Source organism: Hylobates moloch, unplaced genomic scaffold (assembly GCF_009828535.3).
Source record: "Hylobates moloch isolate HMO894 unplaced genomic scaffold, HMol_V3 SCAFFOLD_7, whole genome shotgun sequence".
In the NCBI taxonomy this organism is placed as follows: Eukaryota; Metazoa; Chordata; class Mammalia; order Primates; family Hylobatidae; genus Hylobates; species Hylobates moloch.
Window position 1 is genome coordinate 105,660,033 of NW_026652282.1, and position 19,241 is coordinate 105,679,273.

General features: G+C 36.5%; 1 protein-coding gene across 1 annotated transcript in view; it reads right to left on the reverse strand.

Annotated features, from left to right (window-relative positions):
* The window catches only part of TENM1 (teneurin transmembrane protein 1), an 854,513-nt gene that overhangs the window by 283,865 nt on the left and 551,407 nt on the right, over nucleotides 1-19,241 (reverse strand). Inside the window, exon 8 of the mRNA XM_058441351.1 lies at nucleotides 16,932-17,084. Within this exon, the coding sequence (XP_058297334.1) occupies nucleotides 16,932-17,084 (153 nt within the window). The remainder of the gene's footprint in view (nucleotides 1-16,931; nucleotides 17,085-19,241) is intronic.

The following is a 19,241-nucleotide window of genomic DNA, read 5'->3' on the forward strand; positions in this document are numbered from 1 at the left end:
AAGTGATGCCCATGTCACATGGTCCACAGCCCACACCCTGAGAAGCAAAGCTCTAGAGAACATTAAGTGTTGGGGCCAATGGAGGGTCAAAGCTAAACCCGTGATTGTGAGTTGGGGGATTTAGACAGTGCTAATAGCAAAAACAGGAGCTGGTCTGTGAGGGAGGATGTTGAGTTTGGGCAATCAGAGCTTTATTATTTATTGTCATATTTTCTAATGATTTCTGATGTGCCAGTTTAATATGTGTTTTCAGGGAATTTTTTGTTTTGTGGTAATGGGGAGGGTAGGAATACAAGAGGAGGAGCAAGAATTAGTTTGCCTTGATTTTAAGCAACGAGGGTTACATCTCAGGCGAGAAAGCTCAACTTGGCCTCATTTCACATCACCTTTATTTTTTTCAGCCATCAACTCCTTCTCCAGACCAAACACAGTTTTAAAACACACATGGTCTCTGTCCTTTGTGTTCACCCATTATAAAGTTAACAGCCCATTAAGAAACACACCTGTAGTGGATTTATTCGGTGGCCAATGCCTTGCAGCTTTTAACTCCCTAAAATACCTCCATTATTGCTTTTTGGGTTAAGGCCAACAGTAATAACTATTTCAAGAATGTTCACTGTTAACTGTTAATAATAGATTTCAAATGCAATTTTGTACATAATTATGTATTACAGGACACAAAATTTGGTGGAATTGACATTTATAATAAAATAGGCCCTTTGAAATGATAAATGACCAACTGAGGACCTTATTTTTCACTGAAAGTTACTTTTTTCCATGTGAGACAGATCAATTTGGCCCCTAAAGGGTTGATTATACATTTAACTCTTAAGTCCTAGACCTGACAATGTCTTCAATGAGCAGACAATTAACAGACCATGTTTATGTGGCACTTCTGTTCACAAGTTAATGTTCAGTTTATTCAACTGCTATCCTCATTAGGGGCTTTTATCAATCTTAAAATGCATCATTTGGTTATGCAAACAATATTATAAATATAAAACAATTCAAAATGTCCTAGGTTTGACAAACACTGTTTTAAAGGTGCTAAGAATAGACTTTAATGAATAGATATTGTCATTTTTAAAAAATCTGAACAAAACTGGTTGATGGACATTAACCTTTATATTAAAACCTTACCAAATACTACACCATCTCCTTATTCTGCACTTTATAGCAACATATATTGCATAATGAAGCTACTTAAATGTTATTCAATAAATTAAAAGAAACTCAGGAAGTTGTGTTGTTGGGCTTCTCTGTTTATTAGCATTACTATATATCTGGAGTACATATGCATAACTTATTCATGAAAATAATTTTAAAAGAAGTTGATCTTATCCCTTGAAAGCTTCATTACAGCTAAGACAAGGTAGATGAACAGAGATGACAACATACGAATGAGCACGTGGATTGTAATTTAAATAAAAATAGGCAAAGCAAGCTAGTTGTGGTGATTTGGTATTAGAGAAGAGACATTCTCACAGCTTGCAGGTGGAAAATTCTCAGCCTCTTGCCTTTTAGAGTTTCATGCATCAGAAAGGAAGGTATCTCCCTGTTAGCAATCTACACCACTAAATAGCCTGCTCCATTTTATCATCTCTCAAAATTTGTTATAGACTATAATACAATAACTATGAATTCATTTATCATTTAACTATTTTCCTTAATGTAGCCAAAAGGGGGGCAAACTAAAGAGAAGGAAATGAAATGTAGAAAAACAATACAAAATAGTATTTTTTGAGGCCAGGTGCAGTGGCTCACGCCTGTAATCCCAGCACTTTCGGAGGCCAAGGCGGGTGGATAACCTGAAGTCAGGAGTTCGAGATCAGCCTGGCCAATATCGTAAAACCCTGTCTCCAGTTAAAAAAAAAAAGGATTTTTTTCCAAAAAATTCTGTATTAATATAGGTAAATGGAATCTATTTGGCCAAACTTAACACTGACTCTGATCCTTTGTTTGCAAATTGTCAACAGCAGAGATAGAGTACAGCATCAAGGTACAATTTAATTTTTTTTTGTAATATGCCTGTTCTAATTGGCATTTAATCTCTTATTTTACTAAAGCATATTGGAAAACCTAGGAAGACCATATTCTCCAGTTATAGAACACTTCCTTGCACAAATTTGAGATTAAATGCAGAGAGCCACAGATCATATCAAGCTGTGCAGTACTGTAGTTATCACAGTTTCACCAATATCCACCAATTTAGTTTGAGCCAAACACTCTCTTTATAGGTTGCAACACAGGCATCAACTGCTGAGCAGGAAAAACCAATGGTAGACAGGCTGTGTTGAAGGAGGGCACACTAAGTGATGGTAACTTAGTTCAAAAAGAAAAATCAAGATACTTGGAAGGTGAAAAAAAAAAAGGGGGCCTGGAATTGGTGACAGACAATGTATGCAGTGGCGGTATCACCTAAATCAAGATTCCATTATCTCTAGACTCAGACACACACTTGAATACTAATTACATGGTTACTAATAACATTGTTCACATAAAATAGGAGGTAAATAACTATATTCTGCACGTATGTATTTATTTTTTCTATTTAATATAGCTAGACATGGTACATTCAATGATCCAATGCAAAACTCGGTTGAATATTGGTAGAAGATAGTGAAACATGGTCATTAAAAAGATTCCACCATTAAATTTTAAGGTAAAAATGATCAAGTTAAAGGCTATGGTATAGCCCATAACAGCAATCTGAATTGTACTTTAAAGACATTTGCAAGTTTCATAAAGTATCTAAACTATGTTGTCCAAAGAAAAGAAAAATATGCATTAAAAGCATATTTGTCCTTTACTTCACCCTATAAGATGCTCAAAAGCTTTAAAAGATATTGGTGTGCTTTTCAGCCAAATTAGACCTAGTGTGTGTCTCACGATATAAGTATCATCTTCTTTATGTTCCTCTAAGTATAATACTTGTTTAACAGTAACAAGTCTTCGCAAATTTAGATTAGCAGTGCTTGGAGCAAAATGGGAGGTGGAACTAACCTCTTCCCTGTGATTAAATGCTGTAAAGGGGTCAAAGGGGTATAGCAAAAGCCATCTAAAAGGTAAGTGGAAAGCTACTGTTTCCATCTATGTAGCTTAATGTAATTTTCCTTATGTGAACTATCGAAGAGAAATACGTATTCAACTCTCAATTTTTCAGGGGTAGACTTTCTGGGTTATGAATTACACATGCTTTTGTATCCATTATATTATCCAAAAGTAGTCAAGAGAAAAAGAAAAGGAAGAATAAACTTTGCGCCTGGTGGGAACTTGGTAAACACTGCTTGGATACATTAATAAATTAGTAATGTTGATAATTTTTTGGTTGACAGTAATTTTGATAATATATTTGACATTTTAGTCAAAATGTACAACTTTTTTATTACTCTCAACTATGTGATAGGTAGGTCATCATATAATTGTTTTTATTAAATGTCCAGTAAGTAGATGTCAAGAATTTACTGGTGAGAGGAAGAATGATAACTATTTACACACATAGGCCTTGGCAATTAACTGTGAATAAAATATGTTTGTAAATAAAATCCTCTGATATGACACTGATAATAGATAGCTCACTGTGTAGAAAAGTTAATTAACTAATCTTACAATTGAGAAATACATTACTTGTATAAGTGTAAACAATTATCTCCAAACACCAAAAGACTACAGATACCAGTACAGTAGCTTTTTTAGTATTGCTTACATCTTCTCAGGTAGAAGTAAAATGGCATTGCTAAAATCTTATCCTTAATTAAAGGACTTATTTTGAGTTGCATTTTGACTCTGTATATCTGTTTTTGAAGCTATATCATTTAAAAGACATAATTCTCTATTTAAAAGGACTTCTTTAAATTTTGTTGTAAAAACTTCCACATTCCCCAAAACTTTAAAGTTTCACAGTTCTTCTGGTGTGGTCTATTGACCATTAGGTAGCATTCAGAAAAATGAGTTTCCAAACTTAAGAAGGCTCTTGTGACTTGCTATACAATCTCACACGGTGTAATACAAATTACATTTGTAGAAGTTTCTGTATATGGATTACAAATGGGTACATGAAGTAGCCAATTACTTTGAATTTTCTTGGTGAAAACTAAAATTGATATAAAGCACAAATGTATCATCAAATTGTTACATATTCAAACATTTACTCAGACTCATGGGTCAAGGTGGAATAAAATATCTCTTGAAAGAAAATATTGCCAATTGCAAAAAATTCAAAGACTTATGAATAAATATAACTATATGCAGTGAAAATTCCAAAATGAAAGAAGAGAATGTCCATTTATAATATCATTAAGAATAATAAAATAGGAATAATTCCATAAAAGAAACTGTGAGATTTGTATACTGAGAAACTACAAGACATAATTGAAAGAAATTAAATATTTCCTAAATAAATGGAAAGATATCCTATGTTCATGGATCAAAAGACTTATTATTGTTAAGATGGCAGTACTTCCCAAATTGACTTACAGATTCAATGCAGTCCCTGTCAAAATTCCAACTCTCATTTTTTTTTTTTTAGAAATAGACAAGCTGATGCTAAAATTAATATGGAAATGCAAAGGACTCAGAATAACTAAAACAATCTTTAAAAAGAACAAAATTGGAGGACTCACTCTTCCTGATTCAAAACTGATTACAAACCTACACTAATCAAGATAATGAGTACTGGAATTAGGATAGATATATAGATCAATGGAATACAATTGAGAATCTAGAAATGAAACCTCACACTTATGGTGAACTGATTTTCGACAAGGTCACCAAGACAATTCAATGGGGGAAAGAATAATATTTTCAACAAATGATACTGGAACAACTGGATATCCACATGCATAAGAATAAACGTGACCCCCTTCCTCATACCATATACAAAAAAACAACTCAAAATGGATCAAATGCCTAAATGTAAGGGCTAAAGCTGTACAATTCTCAAATGAAAATACAGGCATAAATCTTTGTCACCCTGGATTTGTCAATAGTTTCTTAGACATGACATCAAAGCACAAATAACAAAGAAAAAAATACATAAATTGAATTGGGAGGCTGAGATGGGTGGATCACGAGGACAGGAGATTGAGACCATGCTGGCTAACACGGTGAAACCCCGTCTCTACTAAAAATACAAAAAAAATTAGCCAGGCGTGGTGGTGGGCACCTGTAGTCCCAGCTACTCGGGAGGCTGAGGCAGGAGAATGGTGTGAACCTGGGAGGTGGAGCTTGCAGTGAGCCGAGATCATGCCACTGCACTCCAGCCTGGGTGACTGAGCTAGACTTTGTCTCAAAAAAACAAAACAAAACAAAACAAAAACAAATTAAAAACTTTTGTGCTTTCAAAAGACACTATCAAGAAAGTGGAAAAATAGCCCACAGAATGGGAGAAAACATTTGCAAATGATATATTGGATAAGGGGCTTGTATCTATGGTATATTAAGGAGGCTTACAACTCAACAACAAAAAGTTAAATAATTGAAAAAAGAGCAAACGACCTGAATAGACATTTCTCCAAAGAAGATAGACTAATGACCAATAAGAACAGTAAATGAAGCTTAACATCATTATTCATCAGGGACATGCAAATAAAAACCACAATGAGATACCATTTTACACCCATTAGGATGGCTAAAATAAAAACAACAAACAATAACAAGTGTAAGGATGTGGAGAACTGGTATTCTCATACATTGCTGGTGGGAATGTAAAATGGTGCAGCTGCTTTGGAAAGCAGTTCATCAGTTGAAGAACTGTTAAACATGGGCCGGGTGCGGTGGCTCACGCTTGTAATCCCAGCACTTTGGGAGGCCGAGGCGGGCGGATCATGAGGTCAGGAGATCGAGACCACGGTGAAACCCCGTCTCTACTAAAAATACAAAAAATTAGCCGGGCGTGGTGGCGGGCGCCTGTAGTCCCAGCTACTCGGAGAGGCTGAGGCAGGAGAATGGCGTGAACCAGGGAGGCGGAGCTTGCAGTGAGCCGAGATTGCGCCACTGCACTCCAGCCTGGGTGACAGAGCGAGACTCCGTCTCAAAAAAAAAAAAAAAAAAAAAAACATAAAATGTTACACACAGAATTCCCATATGACTCCGTCATTCCACAACTTGGTGTATACTCCAAATAATTAAAAACAAGTTTTCTAATAAAAACTTATACATGAATGTTCATAGAATCATTATTCACAATAGCCCAAAAGTGAAAATCCACAAAAGATCTATCAACTAACGAATGGATAAACAAAATTTGGTATACCCATATTACGGAATATTATTCCGCCATAAAAATGAAGTACTGATACATTGCTACATATTATATGATTCTATATGAAATGTAGAAATAGGCAAATCTATAGAGACAAACAGTAGATTAGTGGTTGCCAGGGGTTGCAAGGAGGTGGGGATATGGAGTGACAGCTAATGCCTATGAGGTTTCTTTCTGATGTGATAAAAATGTTCTAGAATTAAATATTGGTGATTGCTACACAACTCTGAGTGGGCTAAAGATCACTGAACTGCGCACTTTAAATTAGTGCACAATTATATTATGCTATACAAACTATATCTCAATAAAGCTGTCACAAAAATACAGTTAGATAGTGTGAATTGGCATAGCATATACACACAAACCATCATGTACTGTCACAAGAGTTTTGATGTATTTCCAAGTGGTTTTAGAATGTTACCTGCTACCTAGAAGCTGAACTATCCCCTGGCCAGTATTTTAGAATGTGTGATTGGTAGTACACATCAGGGATGCCTATTTTCTATATTTCATACAATGTTAGATACTGTTATATGTCAGTTATCATGATCACATCCTTCTTAACTTTGGATGGTGGCAGGATGGCTGATTATAGCTCAGTTAATCTACTTCCCTCTCCTTTATTTTAGAATATAAGTCCCCAGAGGATAGAACATTCACATCTGTCTAAATTTTCAACAACTATTCATTGGGCATTTAATAAAAACAATTATATGATGAACTACCCATGACATAGTTGAGAGTAATGAGGGAATGGCATATCTTGTACTAGTCCTCCAGAAGACTTGCCATATTGCTATAGCCTTTGATTTCTACCTTTTAGGCATGCAGAAAATCTTCAATTACATGAATTAAAACTTCTCACAGACAAAACTCAAGTCAGAGAGTAATAATAATAATAATAGATGCTACCACACTTACTGTGTCCTCTTTTTCAGCTTCTATCTCTCATTTCAAAAATACCAAATTGCCTCTTTCATACTCAGTATGCCATCCAATTTGATGTCTCAGTTTATCTCTAAGGCTCCTCCCTCCTCTTCTCTCCTGCTTATGCTGGGACTTTGGTCTTTTTGCAATCTTCTTTCTTACTCATACTCTGTGTCTCCCTCTCTATTGGCTCCTCATTCTTTGTCTTCAAACAAACACAAGTCTCTCGCAGTGGCTCATGCCTGTAATCCCAGCACTTTGGGAAGCTGAGACGGGCGGATCACAAGGTCAGGAGTCTGAGACCAGCCTGGCCAACATGGTGAAACCCTGTCTCTACTAAAGATACAAAAAATTAGCCGGGTGTGGTGGTGCGCGCCTGTAGTCCCAGCTACTCAAGTGGCTGAGGCAGGAGAATTGCTTGAACCCGGGAGGTGGAGGTTGCAGTGAGCCAAGATCGTGCCATTGCACTCCAGCCTGGGTGACAGGGTGAGACTTCATCTCAGAAAAAAAAAAAAAAGGCTCTCTTCTTTTGAAAAATTTGTAAAAAAACGAATAACATGACCCAACTGCCCTTTTGTCTAATTATCATACTGTTTATCTCCTTCCTTTCCTTGCTGAACTGTTTCTATCAGCTGCACTATTGTTTCATTATCCACTTACCACCTAGGCTATTACCATCTGCATTTCCCCCTTACCACTCGATTATTCCATTCTCCTAAAAATGTACTCCTCAAGATCACTAGGAGTGATTTTTCTTGTTTTCCAAGGTCTGGCGCAAACTACTCCAGAAATAGTCATATTTTAATCTTCTTTAAGCCTGTTTATCACCTAACCATCTTATTTTTATTTCTGTACAACAGTTTGTTGCATGTTGTTTGTATTGTATGTGTATGTATGCATGTTTCTTCCAGCTCTCCTGTGTAATGGGAATCTGCTCAAGGGCAAGCACCATGTTTTCTGTTTTATTTGTTAGCTTTCCACAGTACTTAGTACAGTTAAAGTAGCAGCTTGGCTGATATAGGATTAAAAATTATGAGCTTCTGTGTTTCTGAATACTAAGAATTTCATTTTTGTTCCCTTGTTATTAGTTTAATGGAGCATTTGAGGTGGTCAGGTATGGTTTCTCTTCCAACTCAACTTTTTAACTGTTATTCTTGCCTCTCCTAGAACCAAGAAGAGAAGATGGTATCTGTGTATAGTTGTGGCTGACACTTTCAGTATAATTATAATGAAAATAGATAATGACCATTGAAATGACTAAGGGAAAATGGAAGCTACAAGAAGAATACAGAAGTAAATGCAAGGACTCTTAATATTAGACATGTGGAGGCTAAAAAAGAATGTGTAATTATCATCTAGGAGATTACAAAAGTTACACGCAGGAAAAATGCAGATTTGTGCATTAAATTCTGGAACTCTATAACTTCATAGTCAAAAATAAACTTCAAGTAACTAGAATTACATTGGACTCCACAAAAAAGGCTAGTAAATGTTTAAACTTCCTTGAAAAGTAATACAGGTTCAAAGATATAAATGGATACTCAACAGAATTAAATATACACATGGCTGATAAACTTCTACAATGGACTAGCTCCTCCACAAAACTAAATTGTAAAAATGTTATGGGAAGATCCCTTAGCTTTGAAAGGACTAGTCCAGGAGGATAAACATGGCATTCCATAGCATACCACTTAGGGACCCTGTCAGATGCAGACTGTTAGACTAGAGGGACCACAAGACAGACCTATTTCTTATTGTATCATCACAGGAAAGGTGGGTATTAGTTTTTTTTTTGTTTTTTTTTTTTTTAAGTAAAATGAGGATGAAAATGAAACAAGAACGAAACACTAAACATATATGACCAAGGACATTTAACGTGAATTTTTAATACAATAAATAAGTTTGTCTTTCAGCATAGGGAAGCCTTTCCATATATCTGTTTTAGAAGTCAAGTCTCCAGTATGCTTTAGGAAAGCTTTTGTTAAAACTGAAGTATATTGATAAAGTGATTTAATATAGTTGAAAACAAGCTGCAGCACTCTAGCTGGGCCCTCTGAAACCTTATGTTAGGGAAACATCTATATAGCATTATAGGAAACATTTACTGTAATTCGCCATCAATCTTTAAAAATAATACTGTTACACTCCCAACAATGTTGTCTTTGTTAGTGCATTACTTCTATTTTATTCATGTGGCTTGTTGTGCTTACATGAATTATTCCCAATTCTACCTCAATATCTTGGGCTATAATATCCTTTAAATAAAAGATACTGAAACTATGGGTTGACTCAAAGGGCTGCTGAATATCCACATGTCCTGTGAACCAATATTGCAGAACCAGAGAATTATACTGCAGGACTGCATTCCATCTGAACGCACAATGATTACCTGGGTGGGGTTGGTGCAGTTTTTTAGTTTGGTACCACATAATGAATCTTTATCTACTGACTGGGTCTGTGAAATAAATATCTGCCAAACCTTAAGTAAATTAAAATTTAACCTGTTATTTCAGGTCCACAATTGGCATTATATAAAATGTTCCAAGGCATTTATGCCTCAGATAAAGAAAAAAAAAAAAAAGCAAAACACATACACACACACACACACACACACACACACACACACACCACACAAACACACCCCTCTTCTGGATAGGTCCACAATGAAAGGTGGCTGTAAACGGTACATTTTGCACTGTCATTTAGTTTTCAATTCCCAATAGTACTTGTGGGGTGTGTGTGTGTGTGTGTGTGTGTGTGTGTATCTTTGCTTTGTGGAGGAGGGAGAATGCTCGATGAAAGGAGATCTTAGATGTGAAATATAAGATTTGCCAAGTACTCTTAAGGAAGAGTACAGTATTTGAACTGTATGCATTGAGATTTTTAATCAAGATAGCCGTTATTTAAACAAACTGGCTTTGAGAAAGGAACTTTTTTTGAAAAATGAAAGAAAAAGCCCAAGGAAGGGTGCTAACAGTAAGGAGAAACTGGATCACAGTCTCAGCCCTGCCTTTAGTTATGTCTATTGTCTATTGTGCAAGGCAAGTCACGTAACTTTCTTGTGTTTTCCTTTTCAACTATAAAACATGGGTAACACGGCTGGGCGTGGTGGCTCACGCCTGTAATCCCAGCACTTTGGGAGGCCGAGGCGGGCAGATCACTGGAGGTTGGGAGTTCGAGACCAGCCTGACCAACATGGAGAAACCCTGTCTCCACTAAAAAAATTACAAAATTAGCCTGGCATGGTGGCACATGCCTCTAATCCTAGCTACTTGGGAGGCTGAGGCAGGAGAATGACTTGAACCCAGGAGGCAGAAGTTGCGGTGAGCCGAGATTGCGCCATTGCACTCCAGCCTGGGCAACAAGAGCAAAACTCTGTCTCAAAAAAAAAAAAAAAAAAGAAAGAAAAGGTAACAATAGCTGCCACAGAATAAAACTATTATGTGGATAAAAGACATTAAAGTATTTTACAATTGTAAATGCTAAGTGCAAGCTGTTAGTGTTATATACATGTCAAAACTCCAAACTCATAAGGTAGGAAACTGGGAATTAATTGTTTGAATTGCAACAGAATTCTCTGCAAGTACTTTAAATGGCAAATGTGGTTTTACAAACTTTATAGACATACATTTCAACCTCTTTCCAGGAGTATATCCCTTTCGCAAAAATAGGTCCACTTTTACTTCTATTGGCTCATTATTCTTCCCTAACTGCAGAATTTGAACACGAATGCATAGTGTGTACAGCTGAAAGGGATCTTACAGATAAGTTAGCCTTGTGTTTTGTCAAAGCCTTAGCAGATGCTGAGAGAATAGAGGGCAAATAAAGCAAAGAGGAAGGGAACGGGAGTTTTGCCAGGAATCTGCCCCCTTCCCTCGCCATATCTGGAGAAACTTGGCTGTTATCTGTTTTCTATTTAAATTTGTAATTTCTGGGTAAGATTTAATTTGTAAAAAGGTTTTCATTGCCTGCTAGCCCCGCCTCTTCTCTGCCCCTAGAAAGGGTTGAAAGCCAATTCCCTTATTTTTCAGATGAGAAACTGGAGCCTAGAGAGGTGAGGCTGTAGTCACTATTTGGTCCTGGCTAAAGCATCTTCACGACAGGCTATAAATTGTGTCATATCAATCAGCTGTATTTTGTTTACATGGTCATATATTCAGCAGACACTGACTAGAAAAATGTCATTTTTTTTCAACTTTGTGGAGATAGATCGTGCAGGATGAATTTAAAAGAAATGCCACTTGCCCCCAAGGCCAGGCTTTTGCAAAATTGTAATGGACATAAAGGCTGCTTTTAGTATTCTTTAGTTCTCTCTTGCCCCACCCATCCTTCTTTGTTCCCAGTTCTATTTTGGCAGCCAACCTGCAGGAATTCAGTATCCTCAACTACCCGATAAATTTCATCTTCATCTATATTGCTACTGACAATACAAGACTTCACCTGAGCCCTAATGCTCTTGGAAAACAATTTTGCTTGAGAAATTCCCCAACCTTTTGTTTTCCGAAATTCTCCCACTTTCTTGTGTCCTGGGAAATGGCTTATGTAAAAAAACCATAACAATGACAACAAACAAAAGCCCAAACAAACACATACAAAACACCCTTCCCTAAGTGACTTAAGATAAAAGTCTCTGTCCCTTCTTTCCCATGATTTCCCTAAGACTCACCTATAATTCCACCCCTGAAAAGACCAAACACAGACTTTTCCCCTATTGCCTGAACCCACTGAAAGGCCATACATAGACCCTCCAATTTCCCGTTCTTTGTCTCATGAATAATTAGTTGAGAGTAGAACTGTTTCCCTGAAACTAGCTAGAAACAGATACATATTTCTTGTTCAGCTAACTGGTACTTCCCCCGGATTGCAACACGATCCCACCAGTAAATCATCTCACATGTAAACCATCTACCCCTTCCTATATAAGACCAAGACAAAACCTCCCTATTGCAATAGCCTGAATAAAATCAATTTTTTTACTTGTTCAGTTTTTCTCTGTGATACTTCCTTACTGAAAACCTTTTCAGAAATTTATATATTTAGTTTATCTTATACTACTACAATAACAGGTGAAAAATATAAAACGTGAAACTCAGTACCTTCTCTCCTAGTCCCAGCTCTTTCTATGTGATCTCAACTTTTCTGGACCTAATTTTCTTAATTTCTAAATAAGGATATTGGATTTGATAATCTTTAAGATTTTAACATTCTAATTTGCTGATAAATTACGTGGGGGTAGTTATTTTTAATTTTATTTATAGACATTACATAACTCAGGTCTAGGAATAAGTCTTTTATTTGTTCATATCCTCTGCTCTGTTTAAAGCAGTTGTTACATAATGTTTACTGGTTGAATAGTTACAGGCCAGGCACAGTGGCTCACGTCTGTAATTCCAGCACTTTTGGAGGCCGAGGCAGGTGGATCACTTGAGGTCAGGAGTTTGAGACTAGCCTGGCCAACATGGTGAAACCCCATCTCTACTAAAAATACAAAAATTAGCCGGGTGTGGTGGTGGGCACCCGTAGTCCCAGCTACTCAGGAGGCTGAGGCAGGAGAATCACTTGAACCCGGGAGGCGGAGGTTGCAGTGAGCTGAGATTGCACCTCTGTACTCCAACCTGGGTGACAGAGCAAGACTCCATCTCAAAAAAAAAAAAAAAAGTTATGACTAGTTTGTAAGCCTCTAATGTAGTGAGGGACTATTTTGGTACAATACTTTCAATTTTATAAATATTTAATACAACTAAGATTTTTCTGGTAGATTACAGCATGTGGTTGTGACTTTTATCTGCTTATTGAAACTCTGGAGTGTTCGTAAATTTTTTAGCCTACTAAATGTCTATAATCAAATACTCTTTTTCCTTCATTTGGATAACTAAGTGGTGAGAAAATTCTATTTTCTCACGAGAAGCAGATATATTATATATATGTGTATATATATATAAAACAACTGTTAATGGGAAACCAATTCCAGTAGAATTTGATGTTTCTTTAAAAAGTGCCATTCATCACCATTCTAACTGGTGTGAGATTGTATCTCACTGTGGTTTTGATTTGCATTTCTCCGATGGCCAGTGATGATGAGCATTTTTTTCATGTGTCTGTTGGCTGCATAAACGTCTTCTTTTGAGAAGTGTCTGTTCATATCCTTCACCTACTTTTTGATGGGGTTGTTTGTTTTTTTCTTGTAAATTTGTCTCAGTTCTTTGTAGATTCTGGATATTAGCCCTTTAGAATGGCAATCATTAAAAAGTCAGGAAACAACAGGTGCTGGAGAGGATGTGGAGAAATAGGAACACTTTTACACTGTTGATGGGACTGTAAACTAGTTCAACCATTGTGGAAGACAGTGTGGTGATTCCTCAAGGATCTAGAACTAGAAATACCATTTGACCCAGCCATCCCATTACTGGGTATATACCCAAAGGATTATAAATCATGCTGCTATAAAGACACATGCACACGTATGTTTACTGTGGCACTATTCACAATAGCAAAGACTTGGAACCAACCCAAATGTCCATCAATGATAGACTGGATTAAGAAAATGTGGCACATATACACCATGGAATACTATGCAGCCATAAAAAAGGATGAGTTCATGTCTTTTGTAGGGACATGGATGAAGCGGGAAACCATCATTCTCAGCAAACTATTACAAGGACAAAAAACCAAACACCACATGTTCTCACTCATAGGTGGGAATTGAACAATGAGAACACTTGGACACAGGAAGGGGAACATCACATGCTGGGCCCTGTCATGGGGTGGGGGGAGGGGGGAGAGATAGCATTAGGAGATACACCTAATGTAAATGACGAGCTAATGGGTGCAGCACACCAACATGGCACATGTATACATATGTAACAAACCTGCACGTTGTGCACATGTACCCTAGAACTTAAAGTATAATAAAAGAAAGTGCCATTCATCATTATCTGATGATGATAGTGACAACAGTTTAAAAATAATAGGTTTTAGATTGGTGAGTCGAGACCAAACTTTAAAGACAGAAAACATTTTAATCTCAAGAAGGTCATCATTCACTGCAAAGTTCATACTGGTTTGAAAGCAGGTTCTATGGCACCTAACGGAATGTCAATGAAGTTCAAAAACCTCAAGGTGATTTTCCAATCTTTTGGTCCAATAATAACTGCTGCTAAATTAAGCAATGTGTCAGACACTGTACTATATGCTTTATATCAATTGTTTAATTAACTCCTTACTATGACCATATGAGACAGGTACTATTATTATCACCCTTATTTTACAGATGAGGGCACTGGTTGGGCGAGGTTGTGTCAATTACTTGAGGTTGGAGAGATAATGATGGCACAGTTAGTATTTAAAGCCAGGTCTCTCTGACTCCAGAATCCAGGCTTTTAACCACAGTGCTATGATGCCCAATCTTCTAGGAGAGTAGAGAAAAAAATTTAGAAAGAATGGTCTGGTTGTCAGTTTCATATTTTAGTGCATACAGTATCAAGACAAGCTTCTAGAGCTGTATTTATGGGATGTGTCTTATGTAGAAAATCATAAAAGGATACAACTGAACATTTGAAAATATCCTTCTGCTGTATTACATCTTCTGCAAGGTTTGGATTAGTATACATATGGTATTAAAAAAAAGGAGCTATGTTTTTACTTGGTAAGTAATATGCAGTAAAGACCTAATATAGCAAAACCATGATGTGCAGTTATAGTTAAGGTTTTGTTCAGGCTTCCAGAAAAAGTCAGGTTAAGCTAGCAACTTGGTATATGAGGCATGAACCCATAATGATTTTTCTTAATAAAGTATTTAATTGAAGTCGGTTTGCTCTGTTTGTTGTTACAATTGAGCAGAAACTTATAGGATTTTTCATTTATGAGACTTGTCACAACACATTAAAAATATAGGTGAGTAGAATTTCTCTAAAATCTATCATGAATAGACTCTGGGGCTTTGCTTTCATTGTGTAAAAAGGTTTTGTGGTCTTCACAGATATTCCATATGAGGATTTTAGTACAGTGTAGAAGTTAAGAGACTGGACTCTGGAATCAGACCACCACTTACTAGCTCTGTGACACTGGGCAAGTTACTTAACCTCTCTGTGCCTCTGTTTCTCATTTGGACAATGGGGACCATAATGTGAACTTCATGATATAATCCATGTAAAGTGTCTGGAACAATTCTTGACACCTGGTAATTTTAAATTAATTTTAGCTATCATCATCAACTTACTTTATGGAAAGGAATCAAAAGAGGTCTGAATTAGAATATAAAATCAAATATACTATAATGACAACTATGTGATGACCTGCTGTCTTGCATGTTTCATTTTCCTCAGACAGATAAATTCTGATTTTTAGTGTGAATGGCAAGAAACCCTAGGCAGATAATACCAAATGATAGCTCTTGTACTTTCAGATATAAGGGGATAAAATAGCAGAAGAGAAGGTAAGGGAGAAAAAGCAGGTAAGGGAGATAAGGAAGAAAAATCTGAGCAGTAAGTGTGGCAGACTTTTTTATCTGCCACCTCTGACCCCTCTACTCTCCTCAGCCACTTTCAGGAGTAACAGTGAAACTGCTGGGAAAGGTCACTCCAGGCTAGAAACAAGTATTTTGAAATGAGAACATAGAGCAAACTGCATCATGAATTGAAAACTAGAGCAAACCATAATATTTTCCTGAACCCTAAGCATTAATTTTTACTGAAGCATGGATTAAAGTTACCTTTTCAAAAGCAAACAAAAACAAAATGAAACAAAACCCACAAACACCCCCCCCCCCACACGAAAGGAATTAAAAACACAAGGGAAGAAGAGTAACCCAAATAACTACTGTATTAAAAAATGATGTCTTAGTTGCAACTAATGAACCAAAATAAGACCGTGTTACCACCCGTATAAAATCGTAAGCTTCTTGGAGGTAAGGTTTTGGTCATTCATTCGTTTATTTATGTTTGGTCTCCAAAAATTACTCAGGATATTGCTGGCTATATATATTATTCTCAATTTCTACTGTTTAAATTGACTTCCTGGAATTTTACATGGCTCAAGTCCCTCTGTACTGAACCCTATTTCAATAAAAATATAAATTTCCAGCTATTTTCACTGCTTGTACATTAAGACTAAGATCATTCAGTGTGAATAAGATGTTGGGAGTGCTGGTACTGTGACATTTATTATAAATAAGTCAGGTAGTTCAAGCTCATGTTGGTTAAACTTAACGGTTCAGGACTCAAAGTGATTTTTTTTTCTTTCTCCCAACTAGGAAGAATTCATGTTCCCGAACTTGAAAAAAATCATGTTATCCAACTTTGACATAAACATTCACCTTTACATTAAGCAGAAAAAGCTTTTTCGTATTACAAACAGAAGAAATTTCCATATACCCTTTGTAAAATGTTATATATAAATGCTGGGCTTGGACACAGAGAACTTAATCAAAATCCCACGTTGCTTCAGGGTAGTTATATGCGAAATGCAATTTCCATTGTATTGAAGCCTCCGTTCTGTAAATATTTATCTATTTTCAAAATTGCCAACATATTTGAAAACTTTAATTGGTTTATACTCAAGGCACTGGAGACAAGGAAAATTTGCTTTCACAAGATATTTACATGCATTTATTCTGTCCACGTAGAGGACTTCTTTCAAGTGGTCATGAAATTTAATGTGAAGTGAAACCATCCCAGCTACAGTTCTAATGATCAAATTAGAAGAAAAGTAATCAACAATCAATCAATCATTTTGATCACTGTACCTTTTTTCTCTGATTTATCAGAAACTTTTCCTCCAACTGGAGAATAAGTAGTGTCCATGGACTCGGTCCCCCTGTTCCCTTTGCTCACTCCATTTGCATACAGCTCTCCTTCAACTGGTTGCAACTGCCAAGTCAGGCCGAACAAATGTACTGCTGCAAGAGAACAAGCCATACATTAATTTATTCCAGACTCACTGAGAAAATCTCCAAGCCAGGTATCCCTTTGCACCTAAAAATGTTACGGACAGTTTTCTTTTAGTTAGGCCAAGTAACTGGGAGTTTATACCTATACATCATACATGTAGCTACTTACACGCTACGACACACATATAAGTGTTAACAGCTGTTAAAGTAGCTGTTGTTAACATTTTGAGGCTAAAGCTATCCCAATGATAGGATTAGAAATTGGAATCAACTCTAGTACAATTAGACTTAACTTCTCACTGCTGTGACCTTTTCCTTTTCCATTTCCCTTAGTCATGTAACACTAGTTTCCATATGGAAACTACTACAGAGTAATGGTGGACAGACTATCATGAGAACATGGAAGACCTTCTCTATGGCTTTAATTCAATTCAGTTCAGCAAATATTTCCTGAATGCCTAGTATGAATAAAGCCCTATGATAGTTGCTGCAGGTGTTAAAATGTAGATGCTTATTAGGGTGGGATTTGGTAGTAATACCAGGATAAAATAATATTATGCAGAATGATTGACATAAGACAGGTTTAAACTGCTATCAGAAGATTAAAAAGTACCCAGTGTTGGTCACTGTGCAGGGAGATGGGCACTCTCATACACTCCTGATGAGAGTATAAAAATACAGTGACTTTTTTGGAGGGCAATGTGCCACCATTTATTAAATGAACTTAAAATCTGACTTACCCTTTGAGCTAACAATTTAATTTCTGTGAATTAACTATGAATGTTGCCAAAGTACAATGCTGTCTATTGTAACATCTGAAAATAATATTAGAAAGTTATAATCAATCTAAATATTCATCAAGAGGGGATTAATCAAATAGCTGATGAGATAGTAAATAATACAAGATTATGTGGCTGCTAAAAATCATGTTGCAGAAGACCATGCAATGGCATGAGAAATATTCATAAGGTATCAAATGAAAAATATTAGGCTACTAACATTATAAATAGTGTGATCTGAAGTGTGTGTGTTTGTGTATGTGTGCACATGTTCATGTCTGGAGAAAAAAGGTTTGGAAGAATATACAGCAACATGTTAACAGCATGGGAAGCTTACAGAGAATTTTTATTTTTTTCGTTATGATTTCTGTGTTTTCCATATTTTTTACAATGAACCTGTGTAACGTTTGCCATCTGTGAAAAAGAAAGCTTTTGGTTTAAAGGAACAGGAGGTTAAAATAGGTTGGGTTGATCAAGAATAATTTTTGAAGGAAGTGGGAGTAGATATAGACCTTGAAGGATGTGTAGGGCTTTGACAGGTAATAACAATTGGTGGGGAGAAGGGACAGGGCTGAACAAAATATGACTTTGTAAAGTACATGGTGTATCTGAGGCAAAAGAAGTTGCTGGGGTTCACTGGAGCTTAGCTATGTGCTGGTGCTAGCGGAAGTTAAGGCCAGAAAGGAAGATTAGAGCCATATTGTGGAGGACACTGAGTGCCACACTTATACATTTGGATTCAACTTATTAGGCAACGGAGAGGCATTTCTATTTTTTGAGACGTTGAGTGATATGATCAGAATTTTTAGGAGTATTAATTTGATAGTGGGGAGCACTGAAGGTTTTTAGGCAAATAACTGATATAATAAAAACATCCTTTGCAGAAAGATAAATCCAGTAGTAGTATGGAGAAGAATGAATTGGAGACCTAAAGATTTGGCAAATAAATCAATTGGGACGGCATTGCAATAATCTAGGAAAGAAGTAATTAGTGCCCCAATTAGAGTAGTGTCACAGGAGTGTCTCAGTTATTTGCAGTGGGAATGCAAAGAAGGGGATTTCTTAAGGAGAAATTGCATAAATGGCATTTCAGGATTTGGTAACAGGTTCTCTCTCTCTCTCTCTCTCTCTCTCTCTCCCTCTCTCTCTCTCTGTCTCTGTGTGTGTTTGTATACACATTCATGCATGTGTATAGGTGTGCTGAGGGAGGGCGTAGAAAAAAGTGAGGGAAAGGAGGGAGGAATCCAAAATGGTTAAGGTTTTAGTCTAACTGAAACAATGGTGGAACCATTAATAGAGTTAGAGAATTCTTTATTAGCCTAGCACTTGCTACAAATAGTTGGTACTGGATTTGTGTTTTGTTGATTGATGACTATTTGAATATGTG